Source organism: Accipiter gentilis, chromosome 8 (assembly GCF_929443795.1).
Source record: "Accipiter gentilis chromosome 8, bAccGen1.1, whole genome shotgun sequence".
NCBI lineage: Eukaryota > Metazoa > Chordata > Aves > Accipitriformes > Accipitridae > Astur > Astur gentilis.
The window spans coordinates 16,777,303-16,804,642 of NC_064887.1; the positions used below are offsets into that span (position 1 = coordinate 16,777,303).

General features: G+C 37.5%; 1 protein-coding gene across 5 annotated transcripts; it reads right to left on the reverse strand.

Annotated features, from left to right (window-relative positions):
* Window positions 1–423: 423 nt before the first annotated feature.
* Window positions 424–27,340, reverse strand: SSX2IP (SSX family member 2 interacting protein). Of its 5 annotated transcripts, XM_049808824.1 has the most exons (17): window positions 27,260–27,340; window positions 26,726–26,854; window positions 20,498–20,538; window positions 19,435–19,470; window positions 18,689–18,822; window positions 17,721–17,887; window positions 17,276–17,476; window positions 15,361–15,471; window positions 13,914–14,049; window positions 12,186–12,261; window positions 11,937–12,108; window positions 8,470–8,620; window positions 6,819–6,955; window positions 6,171–6,344; window positions 3,672–3,783; window positions 1,494–1,614; window positions 424–1,282 (listed from the first exon to the last, which is right to left on the reverse strand). In XM_049808824.1, the coding sequence occupies exons 5-17, from the start codon at window positions 18,729–18,731 to the stop codon at window positions 1,201–1,203; spliced, it is 1,683 nt and encodes a 560-aa protein (XP_049664781.1). In that variant the 5' UTR covers window positions 18,732–18,822; window positions 19,435–19,470; window positions 20,498–20,538; window positions 26,726–26,854; window positions 27,260–27,340; the 3' UTR covers window positions 424–1,200. The 5 variants fall into 5 exon arrangements, with proteins under 5 accessions (XP_049664781.1, XP_049664784.1, XP_049664780.1 ...); XM_049808827.1 differs by lacking the exon at window positions 27,260–27,340 and having other exon boundaries at window positions 3,732–3,783; window positions 26,726–26,956; XM_049808823.1 differs by lacking the exon at window positions 27,260–27,340 and having other exon boundaries at window positions 26,726–26,956.

Here is a 27,340-nt window from a genome sequence, read left to right on the forward strand (position 1 = left end):
CAGAGTTAATTTCCTTCCTATGACCCCGAGAAAGGCAGAAGGTTCTTGTCTATCTTCCAAAAGGTCAATGACACTAGGATCAGAGCCTGTACATGTGCATTCACGGATGCATGTAAACCCAACCAAAGATGAGATAGATTTATAATGGGCAAGGAAAAGTGCAAGCTTTGAGTCAGGTGAAGGAGACTTTGAAAGAACCTACCTCTACTTGGCTATTTTTATTACATTATAAACAAAACAGAATTCCCAAAGGCTACACCAAAAAAGATTCTGGAGTCGATTAAAAGGAAAAAATAACAAAATACAAAACCAGCATCAGATTTGTTGACAGAGCGTACAGCCCTACAACCATGATAAAGTTTAGTGCGCACAAAACACAGAACCAGGATTTCTTAGAATAGAATACACATTTATTGTTCACATTTGAAATAATTTGGTTCCTGACTGAACCACTGAAAGTCCTAATGCATCTGTAAACTGAGTATCACTATAAAACAATTTAAAACGCCATGTAAAATAATATTATGTATGCGTGTGTTTCACTTCATGGTTTCTCAGCATAATCGCTTTGTCTATTTACAAATATATAAAGATTTTGCACTTTAAGTCATCTGAAATATCAAAGAGGTATTTTCAAATCACACAATAAATATAGAACCTGTTTTGTTAAAAATCTACAGTATACTGTACATTCAAGTTGAGGCAAAAGAAGTTTTAATGCCAGTTACACTTGAGACATAAATGAATGTTTCCAATAATTAGACGATTTCTAAAAGTGCTATCTCTGCCTGTAATAAAAGGTAACATTAGGATCCAATATTTCATTACAGTCAAAGTTTCAGACCATTGCTTCATTCACAGAATCAGAGCTTCTGTTACTAGAAAAATATCAAAGCTTTTATATATTTTTAAATTATCTTCTTTCAAGAGTTGCAAGGAAGAGGCAAAAAATGGTCTAAAAAATAAAAGCCATGTCCACGCACATACACACACACATGCCACAATTCAGATCACCACATAATCCTCTAGAAGAATAATCAAACTCACAGCATTCTGTTTTACTTTAGAATGATAAGTTTATGAACAAACCTCTAAACAAAAAACCCAGCAGCCAACCCTAGGAAGTCTAAGGCAGATGTTCTATGTGCAAGTTTCTACATAGCAGAGTGCCAACTCTGGAGTCTTCCATGACTTTGTGCATTACTCTATTTCTTCTTTGTCACTTTCCACCCACTGATTTGGCTTGCTATCTCCAGCGAGTTTTGTTGATGCAGCAGTGGAACTGGGAAAAAGAGAATGTTAAAACTCAATTAAGTTATGCTTTGGGTAGAAACACGATGCTGTTTTTATGATATGATGTTTAATATATTTTTGCTATATATCAATCATAAGCCTTAGATTAGGCTTTCTGTAAGTTATCACAACTTAGTCTCTGTGCTTCACATAGAGTTTAACACTATAAAAATAACCATCTGCAACATCATTTCAAATACCTGTTACGTGTAATATACCGAGATGTCTGCCAGGGTTCTGCTGAAACAGGACCACTCAACGTACAGTAAGGTTTTCTTTGCTGAGATGTAGATTTCACTAACTGATTGTCTTGGTCAGAACCTAAGAGAGAAACATATAATCAGTTAAGCTACAGTGCAACCAAAAACATTTGAATGACTTGTTTCTTTTATGTCTTCTGCTTTAAAATAAATAAATAACTACACACATCAAACATCTTACAGCACGTCTATAATAATCAATCTTGTTATTATAGATCTGTGGAAAACTTACTGTTATAAATCTGTGATAAGGTTTTATAAGTACACTTCATGCTACTGAATGAAGTTATGTTAAAATTAGGATTTTAAATTTGAAAATTAAGCATTTACATACACAACCACTGCTGCAAGTAGTCATACTGATGTCAAGTTTAAAGTCACAGAAATGTAGTTTCTCACTTTCCAATTGATAACACTTTTTTACTCCTTAAGTAAAAACTTCTCCAGCATGCACATGCAGTAATTACCACCAACATAAGAACTTGTAAACTTGTCAGGGTATAGAAAAAAAATTAAAAGCGGTAAGTTAGATGCCTTAGTGTTTATATGAACTTAACCATCATGAAAGTCAATGGAAAGACATGGCCAAACTTGGCAGAGCCAAATCAATCCCCACTAACTCTTCCTCACATTTAGATTTCAAAGCTTTCATATGAAGTGGAAAAAAAATTAGAATGATTCTGTATTCTACAGTATTCATCACAGTACTACAGAATTAAGAAGTTTTGGACAAGTGTTGTGAAAAAGGAAGATTTAACAACAATTCTAATGATAACCTGTGGAGTAACATCCAAATGGAGTATGATTCTCTGTGTGACAGACCTATATTTGGTTTTATTACTATTATCCAGTAGTTTAAGATTAGGATATATATGATTGAAGAATGCCATTTTTTAAGAATGCCATTAAGTACATCCAGAAACACTAGAATTTGGAAAAAGGCAATTACAAATCAAAAGCTTTAGTGTACAATGAACAGATCTTAAGTTTCTCACAGATCACTAAATCAAGTCATTCTTCATGAGCAACAGCCAAACTGTCTCAATTCTGTTTCTAAAAGTTTTCCTACTGTGGAAGATCATTTCATTTCACACTTACAGAAGTGCTATGGGAACTGCACAGAGGAGAAACAAGGAGAACCCAGAACACATGAGGAAGGCTACTTTAACAAGAATACAAATTCAAGCTATCTTTACTTGCCAGGTGCGTCACCCATTCATCTTTAAATGTTGCCTGCCACAACAAGAATCTATTTAACAGAGACTTTTGTTACTTTTTCTTCCCCTGTCCCTTTTTTTTGGCCTCACCCCACCCCTCCACACTCCTTAGGAAGTATTGAAGGCTCAGTGGTGAAGGCCAAAACACTGCACATGCATATTCAGGCACGAGGGGATGGGAAATAAGCTTACCAACTTGAAAGAAAAGAAAAAAAAAGTAGAAGAAAGGAAGTAAAAAATACTCTCAATAAAAACACTATTCCAACCTATATGTCGTATTGCCATATTTTTGGGTTTTTTTCTGAAGAAATTATTCCTTTATGAAGATTTGAATCTTCAAATGCAAACATTTATTGCTCAAATTTGTTTTCATTATCATTATGCTCTTTTCACTATTTCTTTTTCAAAAGGATTTGGTTTTTTTACTGAAAATGTTTGTGTACACGTTTAATATTACCTCATCTCAAATAATTAATACTGCCATCCCCACATTATAATGCTCGTTTCCAAAACTTGTTTCTAATCTATACAGATCTCTATAGGTCATGATTTCTTCAACTGCCTTGGCAATAAATATGATCAAAATTAATTTAATTTAGTAATTGTAGAAGCTCCCTGTTCTTAATGGCTGTGCTGTCAGGTACTTGCCATTCACCAGGTTGCTTCACAAATATAAATTCATTACATAAGTAATTATCAGGGAGGGAGTTATCATGATTCCCTTTTTAAAAGGGGATTTTGAACCATCAGTTACCCTGACAGGTAGAGGGATACAGATACATGGTAAAATTTGTCTTGGGAGTTTTGGTTTTTTAATAGCTTTATTCATATTTGCATCTTCTAGTTGAAAGGGGAAAAAAAGAAACACATTACAAGAACATAATTTGAACCAAATACTTGCTTCCTAAGAAGGCACTTGGAGTTGTCACATTTTCAGACTGCTTGTAATCAGTAGACATACTTAAGAACTGTTGCTTCAGCCATGCTCCTCTATCTTCTTCAAATGCCTTTCTCTAGGAAAAGAAATGACAGTTTACACTTACGACCACAGGAACAAGCTTAGTCCACGTTAAATTGATGCTGTTCTATCTAAGAAAGCACAAGTTGTAACATGTCCATGTAATTAAGGAGAGCCAGCAGTTTAACACAGAATTACAGTCATGTAAGCAAGCTTTTGAATCCAACAAGGATTAGCTGAGGAGGTATTTATTTACAAGCCAGACCCCATGGTTTGTTTCACAGAGGTCTGACTAATCCTTTCATTTTACTGTTCTCCACTCCAGTGACACAATCTCCTACCACTGCCTCCCATGCTCCCCTTCCCTCTCAGTGTAGCCCTACCTCTTAGAGGTAGCCCTCATTTCTGGGCAGCTGCCAGTAAGGATTACTGCTTAAACCTCAACCCTGAGCCTTCTCCTAAATAAATGACATTGAAAACAGCACTGATTACTTCCATCTGAAACCGGGCCGGGAAGAAAGGGGTTGTTTCATTTTCCAGTCTCTCTGAGCATAGAATAGGAAAATAATGGCTGAAAGACAATCTCGAAGAGATTCAATGGCTGTGGAATCAAGCAATAAGCTATTTCATCTCCAAAAACCATCAGTGAAACAGGACATTATATAAATAATATCTATAAAATTATTGTATAAAGTGATATATTTATAATCTATATAAACTTAATTTTTATTCTAATTTATATAATTTCATTATATAAAATTATTTCTATTCTGTCAGTAAAAAATAGAGCAAGCTGAACTCCAATGCAAACTTTTGCAAACACCTACAAAGCTTACAGCATTACTCCTCTTTTTCATACTTAAGCATTTTAACAAGCAGAAGCATGGATAGTTATGCTTATGCTGCAATGTAATCCTAAACAGTTATGTACAAACAATTATCTGTCATTACTGCTCAAGACTTTTAAAGCTGGATTCTAGGTCCAATATGAAATTCACAAACTCATTAAAATGCAGATAAAATTAAATAAAAGTTGAAGAATACATACAGATATGTATGTAGTGGTCTGAGTCAATATTAGTCACCACGTGAACTACTGTTGTGCCAGTATTGCAAGTAAAATCTGAAGTTCATGTTCTTTACAATACATTTTACAGCATAAGAATAAAAGAAAAAAAAAAAAAGAAAAGCTGTTTTGAGTCAGACAAGTTGTCCATCTAGCTCAGGATTCTGTCTCCAACAATGGCCACAGGAGATGCCATTTATGAGATCACATGAACCTGGCCACATTCTGTAGTGCATTCCCTCAGAGGTTCCCAGCCCCAAAAGTCATTTGAGTAGAGATGTTGGAAGGCACCCCTTTGTTCCCCCCTCTTTCAGTACCCATCTGTGCATGTACTGTTCACGGGCTTAGGCAACTGTTTTTTGAACCTGCTGGTACTGATTGCCATCACAATCCCCTGTGGCAGCAAAATCCAGAAATCAACTACCCAATATATAAAAACATACTTTTTTGAGGATACGTTTTAAACTTAATTTCAAGCAGTTTCTGAGTTCCCTTGAGCCCTAATCTTGAGAGATTTGGTGAACAACAGTACTCCCTTCATCTGACCAACTGAATCCACAAGTTTTAATCACATTCCACTCCAACTTTCTTCTCTGCGTGTCAAAGCAAGCAGTTCCATAAGCAATAAATCTGAAGTCCATTCCTTTCTTCCTTCAATGTCTTTTTTTCCTGTCATATCTGTACCATCATAGTTTCATGACCACATCATCATGACCTCCTTTCCCTGCTGAACTTCTAAGCCCCTTCATGTTCTTGGCCCTAACTATTGGCTAGACCAAAGGACACACATGCTAGAGCTCTTTGAAACATATCTACCCTGACTGCCTTCCAGTATGTGTACTTACTAGCCAGCTTAACTACAAGAACAGAACAGATAATGACCCTACTAAGGGAAAGGCAGCAATTACTTTGCGTTTCTGCAAGTCACTGGTTTCACAAAAGCTTAGGAATCCAGTGGCTTTGACAATTTGACCCTGCAGCCAAATCTGACTGAAACTTGCACAGGCCTTGCTTTTTTAAGAAACCAAACTTAAGCAGCATCCTAATAAACCATTTAATGAATAAGTGGACTGATTTTTGGAAGTACTTAGATATTTCAAAAGCTGAAACAAAAATGGGTCATTCCATTTGCAGCAACTGTATTTTCCAATACACACAAAAAACTTGGTTTTTTTTAAATGCTAACAGAATGATCTCCTAAAATTACCAAAGATATGTGTTATACAGTATGGGAATGATCTTTCTATATAGACATCAGCAAACAGATATTGTTGGATGACTGCACTTCAGCGTGCATAACAGTAAAACTACTTAACAATCGTAACTCATCTTCCATAGGAGTTCCCTTTTCTATTACCCTTCACCTTTTCTAATACCTCAAGTCCTAATCTAATAGCAGCTTCTGTAAAACTTCTTCGTTCCTTCTCAAAATTCTTTTTTTGTTCTCGAAATAGTCTCCATTCTTCCTGAAGACGCTCTCTTTCTTCCAACAAATAGCAGTCCTGTAGCAATAGAGTGGTGTCATCGTCACATGGCGACATAAGCTGCTGCTGCAGATATAAAGCAACAAGAGACACAAACATTAATTTGGGAGTGACTGTTAAGAGGTGCAGTATTTCCACAAGTTCAGTTTTGTCAGAAAAATGGTTGAAGTTTAATATGGAAACCATGTAGTATCAAGTTGGTGGCTGGTGGGGGCAGAATTTCAGATGGCAAGCAAAATGTCCCTGTTCAAGAAGCTGACCTCATCAGCCTTCCTTACCTTTGTTTATCCCCCCAAATTATTCCTACCTACAAGCTCATTAAATTACTAACCAACCCACTAGTGCACCAATACTCAGACCAACCATTAAGATATTTTATTTAAAAAGCATTATCAAAGAGAAAGGAGAAAGGCCCAGAGGTGAGAAGAGAGGCACATTAAAAAAAAAAAAAAAAAAAAAACAAAAAAAAAAACCAACCACAAACCAAAACCACACACTTAGATTCAGTTTAGAAAAATAAGCAAAATTAAAGCCCACTACCTGTAAGAGCTGTTGCTGAGTTTTGATCATTTCTTTACATTGCTGAATCTCTAACTCTAGCTTTTCAGTTTCCAGCTCATGGTCTTCTCTTGAAATGACATCTTTTTCATTCAAAGCTCCTGAATGCACACGTGACACTAAGGGGAGGAAAAAAGCACTACTTAAAACAAAAACAACAAAAAAATTCCTCACATCAGGAGGAATAGCAATAGCAATAGCAAAAGGGTTTAGACTGTATTTGTTTCATCCTGAAAGACAGATACACAGTGTATTCAAAAGCACTTCTATCAGACACAAGGGATCCAGAATTGGTGCTACACACGTAATTATGCACAAAATCCAGTTCAGAAAAAAAGTACCAATGAAAACATAGCTGTTTCACATTCCCCATGGTAAACCAAGTGCCTGCATTGCAGTAAGTGTCCCACAAAAACCCCCGCTTGTTTCAGCGGTTATTTAAAAGAAAAATCAAGACAACTGAACACTTCTTTTCACTGACATGCTGTTAGCCTATTCTTCTGAGCCCTTTTTTGAAGGGCTTGTGTGTTCATAAAAATATGACAGTAACTATATTTATCACAGATATAAAAAGAAAGCCTTTTCCTTCAAGTCCTGTGAAGGAGAAACTGAGCTAACAAACATTGTGTGCATATTTTCATCCCCATAAGGGAATGAATTAGAGAGGAATAAAATGTATTTTGTATAATTACATACTGCTTTATTTAATTTCATGCATAGCTATCACAGTGATTGTAATGAGCCAAGTTTTGATCCCCTGATGCCAGTGTTTGAACATTAACTGAATCCTAAAGGACTAGACTATGGTCATCTCTATAAATCCAAAAAACAAAAATGTGACTCCAAGAAAACAGCAAATACATGAAAAATTTTTCCTGATGCTTACAACTATTTTTTCAGTTAGTTACACCAAAACAAGTATTACTCAGAGTAAGTGTTCTTAAAATCCTTTCTATGGTATAAACATATTCCCAAAGACCATCTGCTCATTTATTTGCAATTGCATGTGTGACCTTCTCAGTCTTATTCTTGACTGCAAACATCCCTGTGGTAGCAGCAGCATTTGCTTGCATGGGAAAATAATACTAGGAAAGAATTTTATATATTTTTAGCCATCTTTTAATGCTGTTTAACAGCTGGAAATGAGGAGAGTCCAGCACTATACCATCAGCCAGTTCACTTTAGAATGCCACAAAAAGCCTCAGAGGTATGGATGTGGCAAGCCTAGACTCTTGAAAAGGACTTACATATTTTTCATCCAATTACTTTAAATTGTTACATCTGCATTACTTAACATCTCAAAAAGGTAGGGAAAGGCAACAAGCATTATTACAGGCATGTACTTTCAAAAGAAAAATAATTATTTCTTCAGACAGTTGCTGTTTTCTGTGTCAAACTAAATCATGTCCTTTCTCAGGAAAACAGGCTTGGTATGCAACTGCTTCCCTAACTACCTACAGTTAAAACTCACACAGAAAAATGCCAATCACAAGCCCTTTCAGAAAGTCTACCAGGTCACAATTCCTTCCATTTTAGCTTCCTTTTAGCTTAAGTCAGTAAATCCCAAGAGCATGATACCAAATGGAATTATCAGTAGCATTCTATATGTACATGTAATACAGTTAAACATCACCTTGGTTATCTAACTTTTCAACATGATTTTTCAGCATTCTCCATTGTTTTCTAATGCTGTTGGTAAGCTGCTCTCGCACAGTTTCACAAGACAGTTCCCACATATTCTCTTTATTTAACTCTCCAATATCTTCCTCCAGGTCTGACAGCACCTGTAAAAGCAGAAACAAGAAGCTGCAAACCACTCCACCACTCCAAATACATGTATTTGCTTATTTAAATATGTACATGGATTTAATTTACTGAAGAGAAGAAACACCTTTATATACAAGTAAGATTTTCCCATTTAAGGAAATTTGCCTGTCAGGGAGTTCAGTTCCCTGACAGCATAATGCTGAAGAGACAGAAGTGACCTGGCAGGACCCAGAACCCCACCACAGAGAGTATCAGCTAGCAAGAATCACTCACTCTCATGCATCTTCAAGCTAGAGTTCAGACTGCTGAGTTCTGCTGCCGAACTTAAGAATAGGTGCTCAAACTCACTATGCAGCATGATCAGAATTTAAGATTTTCTCCTGTTGAGAATTAAGTAATTTGCCCCTGCTTTATTCTTCTCCATGATAAAAATACCCACAACACACCAAAGATAGAGCAGAACTAACACCTCCCTCTCCCACTTCCATTTTACACTACTGTTCAAACATCAAACATGAATGCTATCTCAAAGAGCTAAGACAAAAATCTAAATGGCTGAGAGAAGAATAGCCCAGGCCAATTTAGTAGATTTAAACTGAAAAGCTATAGCCGTTTGAATACCTCGCATGAATAATCCACTCTTCTCAAGCATCTAAACCATTCTATACAATTCCCTTTATCTAATAGGAGATAAGAAAAATTGGATGGGAAGTACAAAACCAGGAGGTTCAAAGGCATCAGAGTAACTCATTTACAAATGCAGTAAGCATTTTCTTTCAAACCCAGATCACAGGAGGTCTTGAGGAGCAAAACGGCTATATAAAAAAAAAAAACAAAAAACCCCACACACAGGATTTTGGTTTGGGTTTTTTGTTGTTGTTTTGGGGGAACAGGGAGGCAGAGCTTGGTTGGTTGGTTAAAGAGTTTTATGTCACTTCATAAAGCAACATCTTATTCCTTTTCTTATATTTATATATGCTAACACAATGAAAGCCCCATCTGGAATAGGTCTCTATAGTACTGTGATAACATGACAGTCTGGCTGGTTTCATGGCTGTTATTCTGTGATGGGAAGCAAAGTGATAAATGATGCAACTACATCATTAGCTGCCACACTTCAAGGTGTATGTTTCCTTCTAAGAATCAATATGAATTAGCACTTCTAAGTAGAAATGCAATGTTTGTTGGGGTTTTTTTGTGGTTTTTTGTTGTTGTTCTGCAAGGCGTTCAATAAGAATTCAGATTTCATACCAAAATGTTAAGAGAGCCACAAACAAGCATGAACTATCAGATCCAATGTTTTAAATATAAATTTTTTTCAGACATTCACAAAGCAAACCAGTATTTCTAAACAAAAAGCTAATCCACGTAAAATAGGCATTGTGGGATAGATTAAGTCTTAAATAAATAATTTACTTTTGCAAAACCATCATTTTTGGCAACATTCTTCCTGTTTATATTAATTTGACAAATGTAAAAAAACCCAAGTTTTTTGTCATGATAGGGACACTGCTATCTCCAATTCTAGAGTGGCATGACATTAGAGAAAGCATACAATAGGTTAAATGGAAAAAAAACCAACAACAAAAAACCCCCAACAAACCAAAAACCCCACACCACCCTACAACCCACTGAAATAATTCCACTTGAGACTTGCAGCTAGTAAGTACTTCTATCATTATTGTACTACCAGAAATTACTGTTGTATAGAAGTAGTTGCTTTGCTTAGTTTGGTTAATTAGTACTGTTACAAGAGAACTAATCAGAAGTTTCAGTGCACTAAATACTTTTAGTATTTTCTTAGTAGTCTATTAATGCTACAATAGTTAACAAATACTTGTCTAATCACCCAAGAACAGTGAATTTCAGAGCACTAAGTCCCAGTTTTTCCTCGTTTGTTGTTTCAAGGAGCAAGTTCATAAAGACCCCATTCCCACAGCTGGATTTTCACCAGTGTACTCAAGTTTGTGCCAAACACTCCTGGCCTCACTGAAATCCTAAAAGCAGAAGGATCATTCACAGAAATGGTACCCAATTATGCTTTATACTACAAAGTATACCCAACACCCATTACTGAAGATCAACTTCGTGTTGCTAAACTATAGTAATAATTAGATCTACTGACTTCCTACATGAACTCTTAAGGTAAAGGTTAAGAACACTGCACATTACTGATTACTTCACTAAATACACACGGGAGTCCATTCTACACAGTACAGGGAGCAAGTTAAAAGAGTTTATTCACATCTTACAAAGAAGTGGCTGAAGAGAGTCTAGTGCTCTTCTACATAGCACATTCTGGGGCTGGACAATGCACCCGAGACGGCTCAGTAGTAAAGGAAGCAGTAAAGCAACTTGAGAGGGACGGGGGACGTTCTGAAATGGCAAGCACTAGATTCCACAGTAACAGCACACTCTGGAAGGCTCCATCTACACATATGCTTATGTACCAACACATACTATTTACTGTAACAAGAAACACTTCATCCTTTGTTCTGTAGCGTATCCATATTCTCTTAATATCCTATTACTAGTACACTATCAATCTTGAATGATTCCCAGAATCTAGCCTTTATGCCTGTTTTCTGTATTTCAACTCTTTCTTATGCCCAGGGATACTCTTATTGCTAAGACAAAGCTCAGTTAACCTTCTAGATTATTCCCTACTCCATTCTGCGATCAAAACAGAACTCCAACTTCTAGCAAGGAATCAGCAAAAGGAATAAACAAACTCTTCGATAAATGAATGTGCAGTTCCATAAAAATAAGGTATCCTGTGTAAACAAAGAAAGACTTAAAACCTGGAAACAAAAGAAACAGAAAACTCCACAAACCATTTTTCTTGGAAATCAAACATTTTCCTTGAACACACCAGAAGCTCTGTAAAAGGCACTAATAGCTGCTCTAATCCATGTACTATCCTATAGCACACCCTAATTACATGTCCTCCACCCCCATGGATTCTATGGGAAGCCTGGTGTCTTTGCATAAGCACCTTGAAAGCTACCATCAACATCTTAGTATGGAAGGCCAACAAAATCCAAAATGCATTGTTATCTAGAATTACATACAGGTACCCACTGCACTGAAAATTTATTTAAAGTATAATTTCAAGCTTTCCATTGACTGACTAGGAAGAATACACTGGGTGTTGTTCACAGAGAGTAGAACATATAAACACCAATGGATTTCAAGCACAGCACAGGATGTGCAATCCACAAGTTCCACAAGAAGTTTATCTTCCCTCCCCCCCCGGCCCCCCTTAATGATCAAATTACTCCAGCACTATACCAAACTACCAGACAGATTTAATTTTAACTGAAGAATACTTACTGGCCCATCTTCAGGCCTTTCTTTAGGTTTCTGTTTCTGAGGTGGGAGAAGTGAAATAATCTCTTTCTTCATTTGCTGAAGAACTTTTTTCAGCTCAGCATTTTCCACTAAAAGCTGGTTTTGGCGTTGTTCATAATCACTTAACAGAACTTTGTACATTTCTTCTTCGTTTCTGGAAGAAGCAATCTTACAGTAACAACGTAACAGCCATAATATAGACTTCATTTAATGTTGTTCTAAGACAACTACCTGGCTTCTGTCTTATCAGTCCTCCATGCACCTCTCTTCCCATCAGCTCTACCAACATAATTTAGAACTTCCATAGCTACAAATGAAAAGGACATTTCAAAGCATGAAACAACATGCAAATATATAAATATTCAGATGTCATTGCATTTACCTATTAGCATTTCCATGTAGTTATTGCCAAGAGACCACGTTACCCAAATATCCCCCTCAATCTTTAGACCCATATTGAAACACATTGCCCTGCTTAACAAAGTAAGAATAAGATAATCAAGGAAAGATGATAATTTTTGAAACTCAGAGGGACATATTCTCATCCTGTCTTACCTTTTTAATGCATTTCTTAATGGCACCTTTATCCCTATTTCAGCCTTTATAGCAATGGTGTATCAACTCTAACCTCTCTTCTGGCAATCATACCAGTTTTATTTCCAGTTTAGAGTAAGCAACTTTGTGATGTTTCACAAGGTGTTCCTCAAAACAAAAACTTTCTGTCAACATTTGAAGAAAAAGAAAACAAAAAAACAACAAAAAACCACAACAACAAAAAAAACCCCAAAAACCCAACACATTACTACAGATTAGTGGTCCAAGCTCAATTCTAGTTAGCTATCAAGCAAACAGTAACTAGGTTTAAAAACCTGTTATTTTGACCTCACTGATACGTGAGCTAGTATTAAGGGGTCAAGAACATGCCACAAATAAGTTTCACTGATCTCAGGGTGAGGCTTCTAGAGTTATACTGAGTTGATACCCAAAGACTTTCTGTAGCCAAAATAGGTGTTCCTGCTACAGTGTCCAAACCTGGTTTGGCTTACCCACAAGCACTTTCAGAAAACTAAATCAGCAGAAAACCAACTTGGCAAAAACACAAATAGTTTTCTTCTGGTTTAGAGAACTAAACCAGCTTACTAAAATACAACATGCACCGCAGTTGGCAAACAGCTGCAGGTTTCAGGGGTGGCAGGAGGGATAGGAGAGGATGAGCAGTACCTCCCTTACACTGAAGAAAAGTTATACAGAATACTCTAAAGCCAGATATATGAATCAAGAGGTGCAGATAGTTTTATCTGTTACATAACACTGATGCCTATTTTCAGCAACACACCACAGAAAACTATACTCATGCTAAACAGCACTGATGAATATCCTGAATACAATTTTTGGGCAGCACAACTTAAAAGTACTTATATGATAAAGGAGATCTCTTTTCTCCTCATTTCACATAGCACTACATGCTATGTCTATCTTATGTTACTTCCTCTCTAATTTCTCATCGCTTACTGTTAACAGAAGTAGACTGTAGTATCTCAAGGGGAAAAAAGCTCATGCAGTGTTCCTTCCTGATTGGAACTGGTAGGCATAATACAGTGTTTATGACACTATCCAAAGTCTTGTGATGGCAGCAGTAGCAAGAAAATAGGAGACACAGCTCTAGCTTAGGAATTAATTCCAAGTAATTCTCCCTAGTAAAAAAACCAACTCATTTTGTGAATATCTCCATCTTGGTTTGCGCTTGGTAAACAATCTTACGGAACACAGAAGTTTATTAGCCTTACACAGTCAGCTGACAAGAAATACTAAATCTTACATAAAAGATTTTAACATCTAAAAAAAAAAAATCTACAAGAGGGCAGCCATATTGACTTTACAGATACACAGAACCAAATATAAACATTGTTAACATACAGAATATGCTATTTTCCTGTAGTAAAATTCAGAGCTGCTTACCTATCTTTTTGTCCTTTTTGTTCATGACTAATTGATGTAAGCGTTCCTTTAATTTGTTATATTCTCTTTCTTTCCTCTTCATATCATGATTGTACTGTGTAGCTCGACTTGAAATTATGTTCTGTAACTTCTGTACCTAAAAGCAACCCCACAAAACCTGTATTTCTTCAACTAAAGCATAAGTACATAAATTTCTTCAGAAAACCAAAACACATGAAGCAAAATGACTCTTCTATTAAACTGTATTTCTGGTGAAAGGAAGTGACAAAATTAATCTGGAGAACTCTCCCAACCCATGGATTCTGACCTCAGACTTATCTCAGGGAATTTAGTTTTTCTGCAGAAACCAACATTGTAAGCAACATATTATAATACTATAGCTCCTCTGAAGTACAACTGAACTCATCTTCTTGCAATTCACATAACCTTCTTTAACACCTTTAGTGAACAGAGCAGAGAAAGACATTTTTTTGTTTCAGCAATTAATGTTCAGGATCTAGTTTAAAAGTAGGCTTGTCAGGTTTACACTAAAAAAATAATAAACTCTTCTTTTGGGCAGCAGGATGCTGGAAGACAGACCATTCCATTTGGTCTAAAAGAACATTAAAACATATCATAAAGCACATTCTTGGCCTGTACTATCAATGCCTGGGTTGTGTTGGAGTTTTTTTGAATCATCAGTTTTAACCTTACAAACATACAGCACATTCAATATGTTAAGCTGGAACTTTAGGATGTTCACTGGACACAAATAGTGTTGTAATTGCTAACTGTATGAATATGTTTATGAACACAGAGTATTCACAGAAACTTAGGAGCCATGCAAAGTACAGTGGGGGGGAAAGGAGCACACTGGAAACAAATCCCAAGCTAAGCAGTGTCTTGGATGTCAAAGTGTTTTCTGATCTTAGCTCTTCCAAGACTCCCAGGTTTAATGAGACTGTGCTTTTGGGCTGGGTTTCCCCAATACTTCCCCTTCTTTCTGGTCTTCTGCTCTCCTCTACAACATTAAAACAAACAAACAAACAAAACAACAACAACAACAAAAAAAACACCAAAAAACCAAACCATGACCAAAACAAACAAAACAAAAGCAAACAAAGAAAAGCTCCTATACACATAGCTTTGAGCATGTGACTGAATCCTGTTGTCCCCTCCTACATTTTGGTCTTTTTAAACATTCTAAGGTAAAGCTATGCTCAAAAGTATTGAAAGCCTCAGAAAACTGTACATGTGCATTTCTGCAGTACTCTCTACCATTGTTGTATCTTGGACCTATCCCTTACAGAATCTATTTATCTATATGCAACAGGCCAATTTCACTTTGGTGAAAGACAACATTTACCAACAGAAAAAACCTTCAAAGTGAACAATTATGAGACTCCTTGCAAAAAAACCACATTATTGAATATTTATGTAATGACTCGTGTTAATGTACAAAACTCACTTCATCCTTTTCATTTTTAAGTAACTGGTGCAAATTTCTGTTCTTGCTTTGCAGTTGTCTGTCTCTTTCCTGAAGTCCAACTATTTCCCTTTTAGATAATTCCAACTGTTCCTAGAAAAAGTGTTGATAGTTCAGTATCAATAAGAATTAATAGCAAGCAATTCAAAAAAACCCCACCCAACACACACAACACCCAAACCAAACTGCCAAACCACCTCACTTGAAGTAAATTAGTAAATTATTTGATCTCTGATGTTTTGGGGATTCTCTTGCATTCTCAATAACAAATTAGTTGTATTTTCTGGAGCAAGAAGGATGATTCTCCAGTACAAGAAACATTCCTGCTCACAAGAAACAAAAATTTAGCTTGGTGTTTAACAGATACTATCTTATACAGTTATTACTTTTTCATTAAGTCAGGATTCTGTAAGCATATCTATACTGTGATAGTGAGGCAGATACTAAGCAACCTGTATGAATTTTGGACTACAGTATTACTGGAACACTTCTGTTAAACAATCAAGGGAACAATTACACAGATCAGCAGACTGTGGCCATAGCAAAGGAAATGGGACATTTCACATATACAGAGTAAGGCTAGACAGATGATCTCATTATAACAGATTATGCAAAACTAGCATTTTTAGAAACCTTCCTCCACAAATCTGAGACTCAAACAAACCTGAAATTGCCAGTTTAAATGACAGAGCCAAACACCATATACAAGCTCTTTTTCTTTGTACAGGTAGTGAGCTACAAATGGGTAGAGATATTTAAGGAACAAGAACGTCTAAGGAAACCACATCAGAATATAAGTAACACAATAGTGGAAGTCAAGAGGATTACTGCAGGGTATCTGAAAGAATTTGCATGAGAAACTTTACAAGCTGACAGCTAAATTAAATGCCCTGGGATTGAAGTAATTCTAACAAATTTTCCCCTGCCTCACCTTAAAGCCATTTGTCTAGGGAAAGCAACTGCAGTGTTCTGGAACCTAACATTATAGAGTGTTTGTATAAAAATGAGTGCAGTTACACATGATTGTTCATGTCACATTGAAATGCTTCTACATGGATGACCCATCTCAGCAGGACTGCTATGATTTTGAGAATCTACACCAGTATTTGTCAATGGGACAGTGCTAGCTAGCCATAGTGAAAAGCAAGCCTAAAAGGCCCCAAATCATGCACTGAAGTCTTTCTAAAAATTTTATTTCCTTGACAGAATCAAGGGAAATACGACACTAATATGACTGCCCATACAAGTACCCATGAAGTAGCATAGGCTGTGAACTTCCAATGCATCAGCTACTCCACAGTGACTGGCTTGTCTATGTATTTATCCTGCGATAAAATGAAGCTCAGTGACTTCAGTTTTGACAACAGCTTCTGAGCAGTTCTTGCAAGGAGCCTTTGTAGTCAGCTATCCAAGGAATCCAACAACAACAACAAAAAAAAACATGGAAAAAGCTACAGATATGGAGAAAGACTGGTAACAGCCCTGTGACACACACTAGAAATACCTACACCTTTACTGGTTGCAATTATATTGGGAATTTGTATTTTAGAGCTGGGCATATCGTTTTAAGTGTTACTGAATGATATGAACTGAAGTGTTTAACATTTTCACCCACAGCATGCATTAACACTTCCAATCCAAACAGTTTTCCCTCTTCCTTGATTAAAGGGGCCATAATTCTCAATAAGTTTTCTGTTCTCTCATTAATTCATATTTTGTTAACTTTAAGGAATTTTCAACTGGAAAAATACTTCAAATAACCCCAAAATGCAAATAAAAATACAATTGCAGATTAGTACCGGGAAGAAAAACAAAAAAAGCACTCACTGTTAAGAATGTACAGTATCTGTTAAACATAAATGCTGTGTAATATCGGTGAAATTATCTTATTTTCTACCTTTAATTTAGCATAGCTGTTCTGTAAGTGATCCATATCACTACCCAGTTTCAGATGCTGCATTTCTACTTCTTCCTGAGCTCGAAGGTTCTTGTGCTGCAGTACAAGCAATTCATTCATGCAATTTATGATAGATATTAAATTTAATTCTTTTCCTTTGGACTCCGCATAAATAGAAGGAAAGCCCAATGTTGTCAATTCCTGGTAAAAGACAAGGAGGAGGGGGGGGGAATAAATAACTGGATCAATCTCTCACAATTCTCCAAAAGAGAGAAAAAATATTGAATGAAATCTGGGGGGGGGGCGGGGGGCAGGAATCCTATTCCCCACCAACCTTGGCTTCTGAGCATTGAGAAAGAAGCCTTCCTAATCCAGTGAATCTTTACTACCACAATTGATTTAGTGTCACCTTCACACAACCTCCAATAAACAATATCTGGCTTACCCTGTTGAGATACGATATACTCTGTTCAATATTCTCTTCTGTGCAGAAGGCACTGAAAAAGCTGTGCATGCTTTTGGATGAAGGCAGTGGCAAGCGTAGCACTTGTGAGTTCATGCTTGGGGGAGATATCTTTTTTTCTGAGGTATATTGAAAGATATTTTTGCTATCTAAAAGTTAAAAACATTAAGAAACAAGTCAGGGCTAACAGCTTAGGACACATCACATACAAAAAAAAAAAATCAACCCTCCAACTACTCAAATTATTATTTACAGAAATTTACAAGTCTAGAGCTTAGAATTTCATCTAAAATGACATAAACAATTCACAATGAAAAAACAGATAAACTTCCACTGAAAATTTAAAGACTCAATAACATTTTAAGGTATTGCATCTTTCAATTTTACACCTCTACCAAGAAAAAAAAACTCTGCCCAACCTTTCTTTCTAACTGCCATGCTACCACACTTTTTTTTTTTTTTTTTACACACAGGTGCAAAAGCCATGCGCCTAGTGAAAATTCTTACAGAATGTACGATATCCTTATTCATATTAAGTGCATGCTATAATTTACTCTTCCACTAGGTAGAAGCAGGCAAGGAAATATTTACTCCTTTAATAAATTTATAATCAATTTATAAGGTAATAGTATTTAGAACAAGTAAAGAAACCTCTGAAAACACAAGATATCCCAAAAGGTGCAATTAAAAAAAAAAGTGTGACTGAAAAGTCTTAGAACATTTTTTTATATATATATATATATATGTGTGTGAAAGGACAGTATTCTACAGCAGCATTTCTGTAAGGACTCAATCCAAAACAAGGCACTGTATATACTGCACATTATTTAACATTCTGCTTAACTGGTCAAGTATGTCATGCACAAAACTCCAATCTCTCTCTCTTTAGCAGCTATAATGTCACTGGTAAAGTTAGCAAATCTACTGAACTCAAAATATTACCAGTTTACCTGATGACAGCACTGGCACAGTAATAGTCTTCCAATCTCCCATAGCAACAAAGACAGGCAGGGTACCTGAGCAACTGGTTCAGCAGTGAAGTATTTAGTACAATTGCTGGCAACGTGTGTTACGTAGGCATCTCCTAAAATAGCAAGAGCATTTTAGATTAATCTTGTAGCTGTATTAGCCGCTATTGTTAAAGCAGGCGTAGGAGAGTGACTATTGGACTTGAGCCACATGAAGTTTTTCTGCTTCTTTACACAGCATTTAGAACACAGTAAGCACAGCAGATATTATGCTGTAAAAATGATGCACCTATCTATATTTAGTAAGCCTTAAACTTAACTAAGTCTTGTAAACCATTAACTAAAGCTAAAATGCCATGCATACATGAAAATAATAAAGATTCACACTATAGATAACTCAGTTGTTTCTGCTGATATACAGCAGAGAAAACACAGCAAGCCAAATATTGAATATATTCCTGCCATACAACCGGAAAGCAATTTTATTAAGATAAACTTACGTGAAGTTTTAACATAAATCTGTCTGAGTCAGATTATTAAAGAAAAGGATAATAAAGGCTCTAGAAAAGATATATTAGCAGAGGGAAGGCAAAGGAACTTCTAATAAGTATTTAACCATTTACATTTAACTTAACCTATACATTTAGTTATATTGCCTTGCCTTGGCAAGTTGCTTGCTTCTTTGCAGAATCTCTAAAATTGTTGAAGAAAACAAATAGAAGCCTTACCCTGTTGGCACAGCCACTCAGTACAGCACCAGCCCTCTGCAAACCAAAGGAAAGTCACACGCTCACAAGGAAGAACAAACCGATTGTCCCCATACCCTACCTCCACTGCACAGTAAGAAGGCACATAATGCCATTAGTTACCACACTGCCAGAAACTGAAAATCCAGCTTGGATGCTTAAGAGCTGAACAGCATAACTCATCAGCTGTTACGCGAACAATAATACTTCAGGGAAATAAACTTTCCACCTTTTCAAATTAGCACTTCAGAACAAAATCTCAAGTCAGTTTTACATGGACTCTGTAGACTTTTAGAGCACAAGGGTGTTTTCCCCTAACCACCCGCTAATGTTCCAATAAACACACTCTGAATAAGCAACTTCTAAATTTCTGACACCAAACCGCTGTATTTTTATCACTGTGGAAAAAGTTATCATTTAGGGGGAAAAAGAGAAAGGAAGGGGGGGGGGGGAGGGGGGGAGTGTGCTCCGTTATTCATAAGGTCTCTTGAGAACAGGGAAAGTGTAAGAATCCTTATCAACATTTCAAAGCACAGAACACAGTGCCTGAAGTAACACCAAGTTTTAAGAGATCTACTGGTGTAGAGTTGTATTACAGAATGCTCAGCATTAGAAAATAAAATATCCAGCTGGATGAGTATTTCTCCAGGTTCATAAATTTAGTTGGAAAAGATGTAAATAGTTATTCCTCAGATCAGTTGAAAGCTTGCAGAAACTACTACATTACGTATCAGAAAGCACATGTAAGGCAGCAAGAAAAACACTATCAATGCAACAATCTAGTGGTTGTTCTTGTTTAAGAAATTGGTTTTTCTGCTTTCTCTCTGCCCATATTCATTTATGCACATTTTTCAACTTTTTTCCCCTCTAAAAGCAAGATGTCTTGAAATGAACAAAGGTTCAGATTCTAAAGACAAGAACTCACTTCACAGCAGAAATCTGCAAGTCAATCCTTTTTTTTTTTTTTTCCACCCATCCAAAACAACTGTGCTTTTAAAACTGGAATTTAAAGTCAAACTAAGGATTAAGAGGACACACTTCTTACATGTTAGTTTCGTTTCTGTTGGATCCATCAGATAGAGAATCCTGCAAACGTAAGGGAAAAAGAAGGCAAATTAAACTACAAGTATATTTTCATTACTGGCATTGCAATCCTGCATTCTAATAAGGTATTTCAAAAGATTGTTAAGAAACTCAAGACACACAAATTCCATTAAGGACTGTTGCAAAGTCCACAAAAATACTACTCACATTTCAGATATGCCATTAATTTCAAACAAACCAGCTTTTATTCTTTAAGAGGCTGCATACCCATTATGAGATCTTATCATCCAAATTCCGTGAACGTACAGTATTACCAACCCACAGGTCTCTCTGCACTGACAATACTATTCTGACACAGCATCCATCACTCCAAACGATGTTTGACTGGAAGCAGAAACCCAATTAGTCCAGATGTGGGAATGCAATGACTCTCTAAATTTGAGAGAGATTCATTCAGTGCAGATGCTTTATCAAGACTACTCTCTAGTGATGCACTGTTTCTAGGTACACCAAGAGGACACAAGAAAATTAACACACAAACTCAGGCTCAGAAAGATGTCTAGTGAAGACAGAAAAAGCAAGAACACATAGGCAGTACAATAAAGTCCAGATAATGCAACTATATTCTTCTCACATTAATCAATCTTGAAGGCTCTAGAGCCTTTAGACTTGAAAAGACCACCTGCAGTACACTGCACACTGTTTAATACATCAGATTAAAAGCCACCCTCAGCAATTTCAAGTTTTGGAAAGCGCCAAACTCAAATGCTTCCTTCAGCTGTTAAACCACTACCCTAAGGTATCTTAAATAGCTACATGTCATCAAACAAGTGCAGTAGCTTTGAAGCAGTAATCATTTCAGGGAGTGGTCAGCATTTTTTACTTGAATCATCTTTACATACTGTATTTAGAATTAAATTCAGATGTGCAGAATGAGACAATCCTGTGTCAGCTGCAAATGGGAACGCTACAAGCCTTTAGTCCCATGCTAAGATCATCTCATCAGTTCCACGTGGCTTCTACTGCCAGTTCAGGACCTCAGCCGTGACTTCTAAAGCTATCTGGTGATTAAGACCCATCAGATACATTTCCTTCCCAGTCTAGGCAGTTCCTCTGGAGCAACGTGGCTCAAAATAGCCTCACTGAAGTATGCAAGAGCTAAAGATGAGCATTCCTGATGAAGACAGCATGGATGCAAAATTAGTTTAGATACAGTGTATTGAGAAGGGACTCTTCACCTTTAGTATGCTGCACCTTTAGTACACTACAATGCTCTCTTTAACCACCAAAATGTACCAGGGAACATATTCACGTAGAGGACAAAAGTGTGTAACTCTGAAGCAGTATTTTGTGTAATTATGGAAGAATAATAAAATACATAAGATTGCGAAGTACTTTAGGGATCTCCCTAGGCTATCCTAGTTAACACAGAAAGGCTTTAACCAAACAAAAATAGTTAAGAAGGTTTTGTGGGGTTTTGGGGTGTTTTGGTTTGGGGTTTTTTTTCCTCCCCCTCCTCAAATCCTGCTTGGGAAAACATGCAATAGGAAGCAAAAAGTCAAATTTTGCTGTTTCCCAGCATCTCATACTAACATCTGACTGACTGCGGGTGGGAGAAAAAAGAACCACTGAACAGCCCAAACTTCTGTAACTACTTAATGATTTTCATTCTGTGCCCATTCTCTGTACACAGGGATTTGTTGCAGTTACTTCACCAACAGGTTCATAAACCTGTAACGACCCAGTGCTTGCTAGATGTAATTCTGCCAATTGTCACTTCCTGTCCCAAGCAAGAAAGCCCTGGAGTGGATAAGACTTCGATGGATTGTCAAAAAATGAGCCTCTGCAACCCAATTTCAAATGTGTGCACATAACGGCACAGCCATCCCACTGCAAATGGAAATCTAAAAAACAAACTAACAAGAAACTCCAAACACACACATCTCCCCAAAACACACTAAAATCACAGACAACTTACAACCAAGGAAGCAGCAATCAAGCCATTCAAGTGCTTGTCGGAACAAGTGAAGTACAAAAAACCCAAAGAACTTAAAAAATAAGAGCTGTCATGGTAATAACATATGAGAACTTGATTCTTAGAAAGGCACCTGGGGAATTTTTTGACAAAAATCTACAGGAATAGTTCCACAAACTCCTACATGATTCACTAACAAATACATCTTTCTTTTCAAGAACAAGATTAGATTAAACTTCAAAAATAGTACATTTCACAAACCCAGAGAGCTGAAAGTAGCTGTTCTTAAAATTACTGTTCTGTTTTGGGGGACAGGGGAGGGATTGACAATGAATATGCCAAGATTCAAGACAGAAATCCAATTAAGTAAGGCTGAGTTCAGATCATACTGCAATGCAAAGACCATGAGCAGCAAGAAGTTAGGATTATAAGCTTCACACAACTCAGCATACTTAGAATTTCTTAATATCATGCTTAAACTTGAAGAAGAGTAGTTGTAACTGGGTTTGTAAAACTCATTCAATCAGAAGATAATCACTTGTCACAGCACTGTGCTGCGATCACATTACACCATCTGGTCATCTCTAACAAACACAGGGTGCGACACAAATGGGAAATGCAGTATCTGGTAACCAAGAAAATTCCCCCCCCCCCTAAGGCAGAGGATGGGGAAAGGCAATTTTTGGAGAGGTGGTTTCTACCTGTCCCCAATATCACAATGCCTTGGAAAAAAAGTTTTAAAAAGTCAGTATCAACCAGAAATTGTCAAACAAACATTCCTTCTCTATATATTTCAAATACTAATACAAGTTGTGACATGTATATAGTTCAACTTGTAAAAATTGAGGGGGGCATAGTTAGCATTTACTTAAAGGGCAATATGATTCCTTCTACTAAAATTATATCCAAAAGGAGCTGTGAATCTGCTTAAAGCTTTTACATTTGTCTAGTAATCCACAGATGCCACACAGATGGCTCTTATCCAGACAGACACAAAGACACATCAGTCTATGTAGATTTAGGGTACACTCTGGTTATGACATTGTAGATTTACAAGTCTATCCCTGATAACGTTGTAAGAAACATACTTGTTTTAATTCATGTAATCACCATGAAAGTCCATGCATTTCCTCCCTAGAGTTTTGAAACTTACTCTCTCTCTACAGCTATTTTAATAACACAGTTTACAGTTATCACCAAAATATGCATATCATATCCAGTGATAACTGTATAGTTGAAAGAATTCCTTCCTCTAAAAATCTATTACAGTTTTAGTGACCTTTATTTAATATTGTAATTTTAATGATGGTCTTGCAATCAAAGCAGACCCCAGATCTTTCCCCCCACATTTACAAGACTATGGCAATTTAATCGTTATTCTATTAACTGCAAAATGGGGGTGGGGGAATCCCTCCACTTACCACACTCTATGGGAACTTTAAGTAATGGCAAATTTCCAGCTAAACTTCTCAGTATTGTCAAAAGTAACATGAAAAGGCAAGTCAAACCACCTAGCCTGCAGGTATTAAGTCTCCACTTCATTCTGAGCATATCATACTCAGAAAATCACAACTACATTTCTCCATGCCATTTTACTTCAAAAACAAACAAATAAAAAAAATAATCAAGAGTTTTAAGAAAACAAATGTTTATTTGACCTTCTCAACATGTATAACCACATGAGAATATAACCTCACACCTGATAAAATTCAACATTCGATGTTCGTTGCGTCATGGTCTTTGCCTCAAACACTTGTTACAAGGAATAAAATCTTTTCTACTACCTCAAGATACAACTCTACCTTTTACATACACAGATAACTGAAATTCTGTTAATGCAATCACTGAAAAAATTGAAACGTGGAAATGTTTCATCTGGCTCCCAAATTCCTACCCCATTTTGAACTAACACTATGGATCTTCACATTAGCATTTTCCCATTGCCAAACAATAGTACTATTTTTGTTTATCTTCAAAATTGTATTCCTCTGTTTGCATTCACAAATGGCTTACTACATGTAGCTGGAGCAGAACATTATGCTACCAAACCTCCCCATGTCACAGATACACAACAGGAAAACCTTAGGAACTGTCTTCTGCAGTTCCTCCTCCTTTTCCCAAGATCAACTTTAGCCAAACTTCATAGTTTGGCTGTCTCTGCAAGCAGACAACTTATAAAAAGAAAAAAAAAAAAAAAAAAAAAACACAAAAAAACCACAAAAAAAAACCCACCCAAAACAACCAAAACCCCCCACACCTCACTAGTTCCTAAAATTGGTAACATTTACTGGGCAGAGCCAGAACCTATGAAACTCTCAAGTATCAGTAGGATATAACCTGTAAGTTTAATCAGGCATGGAATGGAAGATGGTAACTGCAACTAATTTCTCTAAAGATTGCCAGGGACTTCAAGGAATAGTTCTCATGTAAAGCCTAGGTTTCTGTTGAGCAAAACAGAAGTGTCATAGAACAGATTTGGTAACCACAAACAAATAGGATTAGTGAAATGTCAGCATACCTTCTGTGGAAGAAAGGAACTCTAACAAGTCTGCCACAGTGCTCCGGAAGAAGGAATGAGCCGACATACCTGGGCAAGACAGGATAACTGGATTTCCAAAAAAACCTTTCAAAATGTTTCCTACCAAAAGCTCTTAAACTAAGATGTCAGGGGATTTATTAATGACCAATTATAGATAGGGAAGTGCAAAGTGTAGGAATAAGTGAAAAAAGGGTGAGGAGAAGATATGAAAGTGTATCATATGGAAGTCCCAAAGAAACGAAAATTAGAGTGCGGGCATACCTGTTGTTCAGTAAATTTAAAAAGATGATGAGCAGGTAAATGAGAAAGCTCATGTACTGTACAGAGTTATTCAGAGAAATAAAGACCCAGATTGAAAGAAAAACTGCAGAAGGTTGTCCTTGTACTAAGCAAATGGATGATAAAAATCAGCAGCTGAAATTCCATGATCATAAATGCAAACTAACACAATGAAAAAGACAACTCTGCTATGTACTTAAACCAACAGCCTCTGGTTAGGTATTATGCAGGAAGAGATCCCAGGGTCACTATGATTAGTCCTCTGGAAATAACTCACAGGCACTTCACAGAACGTTGGAGCAGAGGACAGAAAAGAGATCACAATAACGTCTCTGTATGAACACTAAGCTCCCCCAGCTTAAATATCACACAGAGATACAACCTTCCCTGTATAAAAGAGAACAGGCCTGAAAATGGTGCAAGAAGGTCAATCAACACTTTCATACAAGAAACTAATAAGCTATGACTTTTCAGCTAGAAGAGGAAACAGCTAGAGAAATAGGACAAATGTATAGAAAATAATTATTTGTTGCTTCTTTTAACACAACAGTTATGCAGAATGAAATGAGACATTCAGCACAAAAGCTGGAAAATAAGAGCATTTTTCCATATAAAACACAGTTAAATTATGGCCTCACATCACCATGAGGCGCTGTGAATGCTAAATATACGGCTCCAATTCATTGAAAAACATCCACCAGCAGCTATTAAATTTAAAGAGAGAGGTACAACCTCTGCTCAGAAATCCTTCAGCTCCAGACTGCAGTATACTGGGAGGATACACAGATAAAAGTATCGCTGTGCAACCAACCTATACTTACAATCTTTTTCTTAGCATCTGCCACCAGCCACTACCAGAGACAAGATATCGACCCCAGTGAGCCCAGTACTACCCTCTTCTATGCTCTCACCAGTCCAAATGACAACTGATACTAGTACCACAGCTCCCCCCCCTCCCCCCGCAAGAAACAGAAAGAAAATCTTCCCCCCAAATACTTATAACCTGCTCCATCAATGGTATCAAACAATTCCTCTAGGTCTCCTTTCTAAGTTTGCTATTGAAATTTACTTAATACATTCACATTTTATTTCACATGCCTCCTATTTTAAGTCATTGCCCTGAAATTCCTATCATACCTTCATAGCATATGGAGCCCCGTGTAACTATTTCATTGACAGCACAGAAAGCAGCAGTGTTCTACACAAATAGGGGATGCAGTAATACTACAGACTGATCTTGCGTTATGATTTGATCTTCAAATTGAAATGGGCTTTGCTGCAAATAGAGAAAAAATATTTTTAAACAAAATCAAAAAAACAAAACAAAAAAGCCAAAATCCTTTATGGAACCTCTACTCTCCCATCACGTGAAACTACCAGCTAAACCCGAGCAGTCCCCAATTCACTGACTCAGTAGAAAGCTTTACGGCGCTCACCTCTTAGAGCATCCGCCGCTTGTAGCTCCACCGAGATCAACAAAACGCTGGGCCTTCCAGCGGGGAGGACGGCCGGCAAAGCCACGCCGCTCCCCTAGCTCTCCCTCGTCCCTGCGGATCAGCCGGAGCCTGACAAGAAGGGGCACAGGTCAAGATCCACAGCACCGCCACGGCCAGACAGGCTCCCCCCGCACGCAGCCCTCGCCCGGCCCGGCCGAGGGAGCGCCCCAGGGCGAGCCCAGACGGCTGAAACGCCGTTCTCCTCGGCTGCCCCGCTCCGGGCTCCCACAGGCGCGGCGGGCGGGCAGAGCCCAGCGCAGCCCCGGTACCTCAGCGCGCTGCGGCGCCCTCCCGCTCCCTCACCGGCCCCGGCCGCGCCACCCGCCCCCCTCCCCCCAGCCTGTGCCTCGCCAACGGCCGCAGAGCGCCCGTTACCCGCCGCGCCTCACAGGCGGGACGCAGCCCCCGCGCAACCCTCCTCCCGAGCCGCCGGTGAGAAGAAGGAGGAGGAGGAGGAGGAGGAGCACCGCGCACCCATTCGCGCAGCACCACCTGCTGCGGCTGCTGCCGATGGAGGAGGGAGAGAGGCGGCTCCTGAGAGAGCTCCGCTCCGCG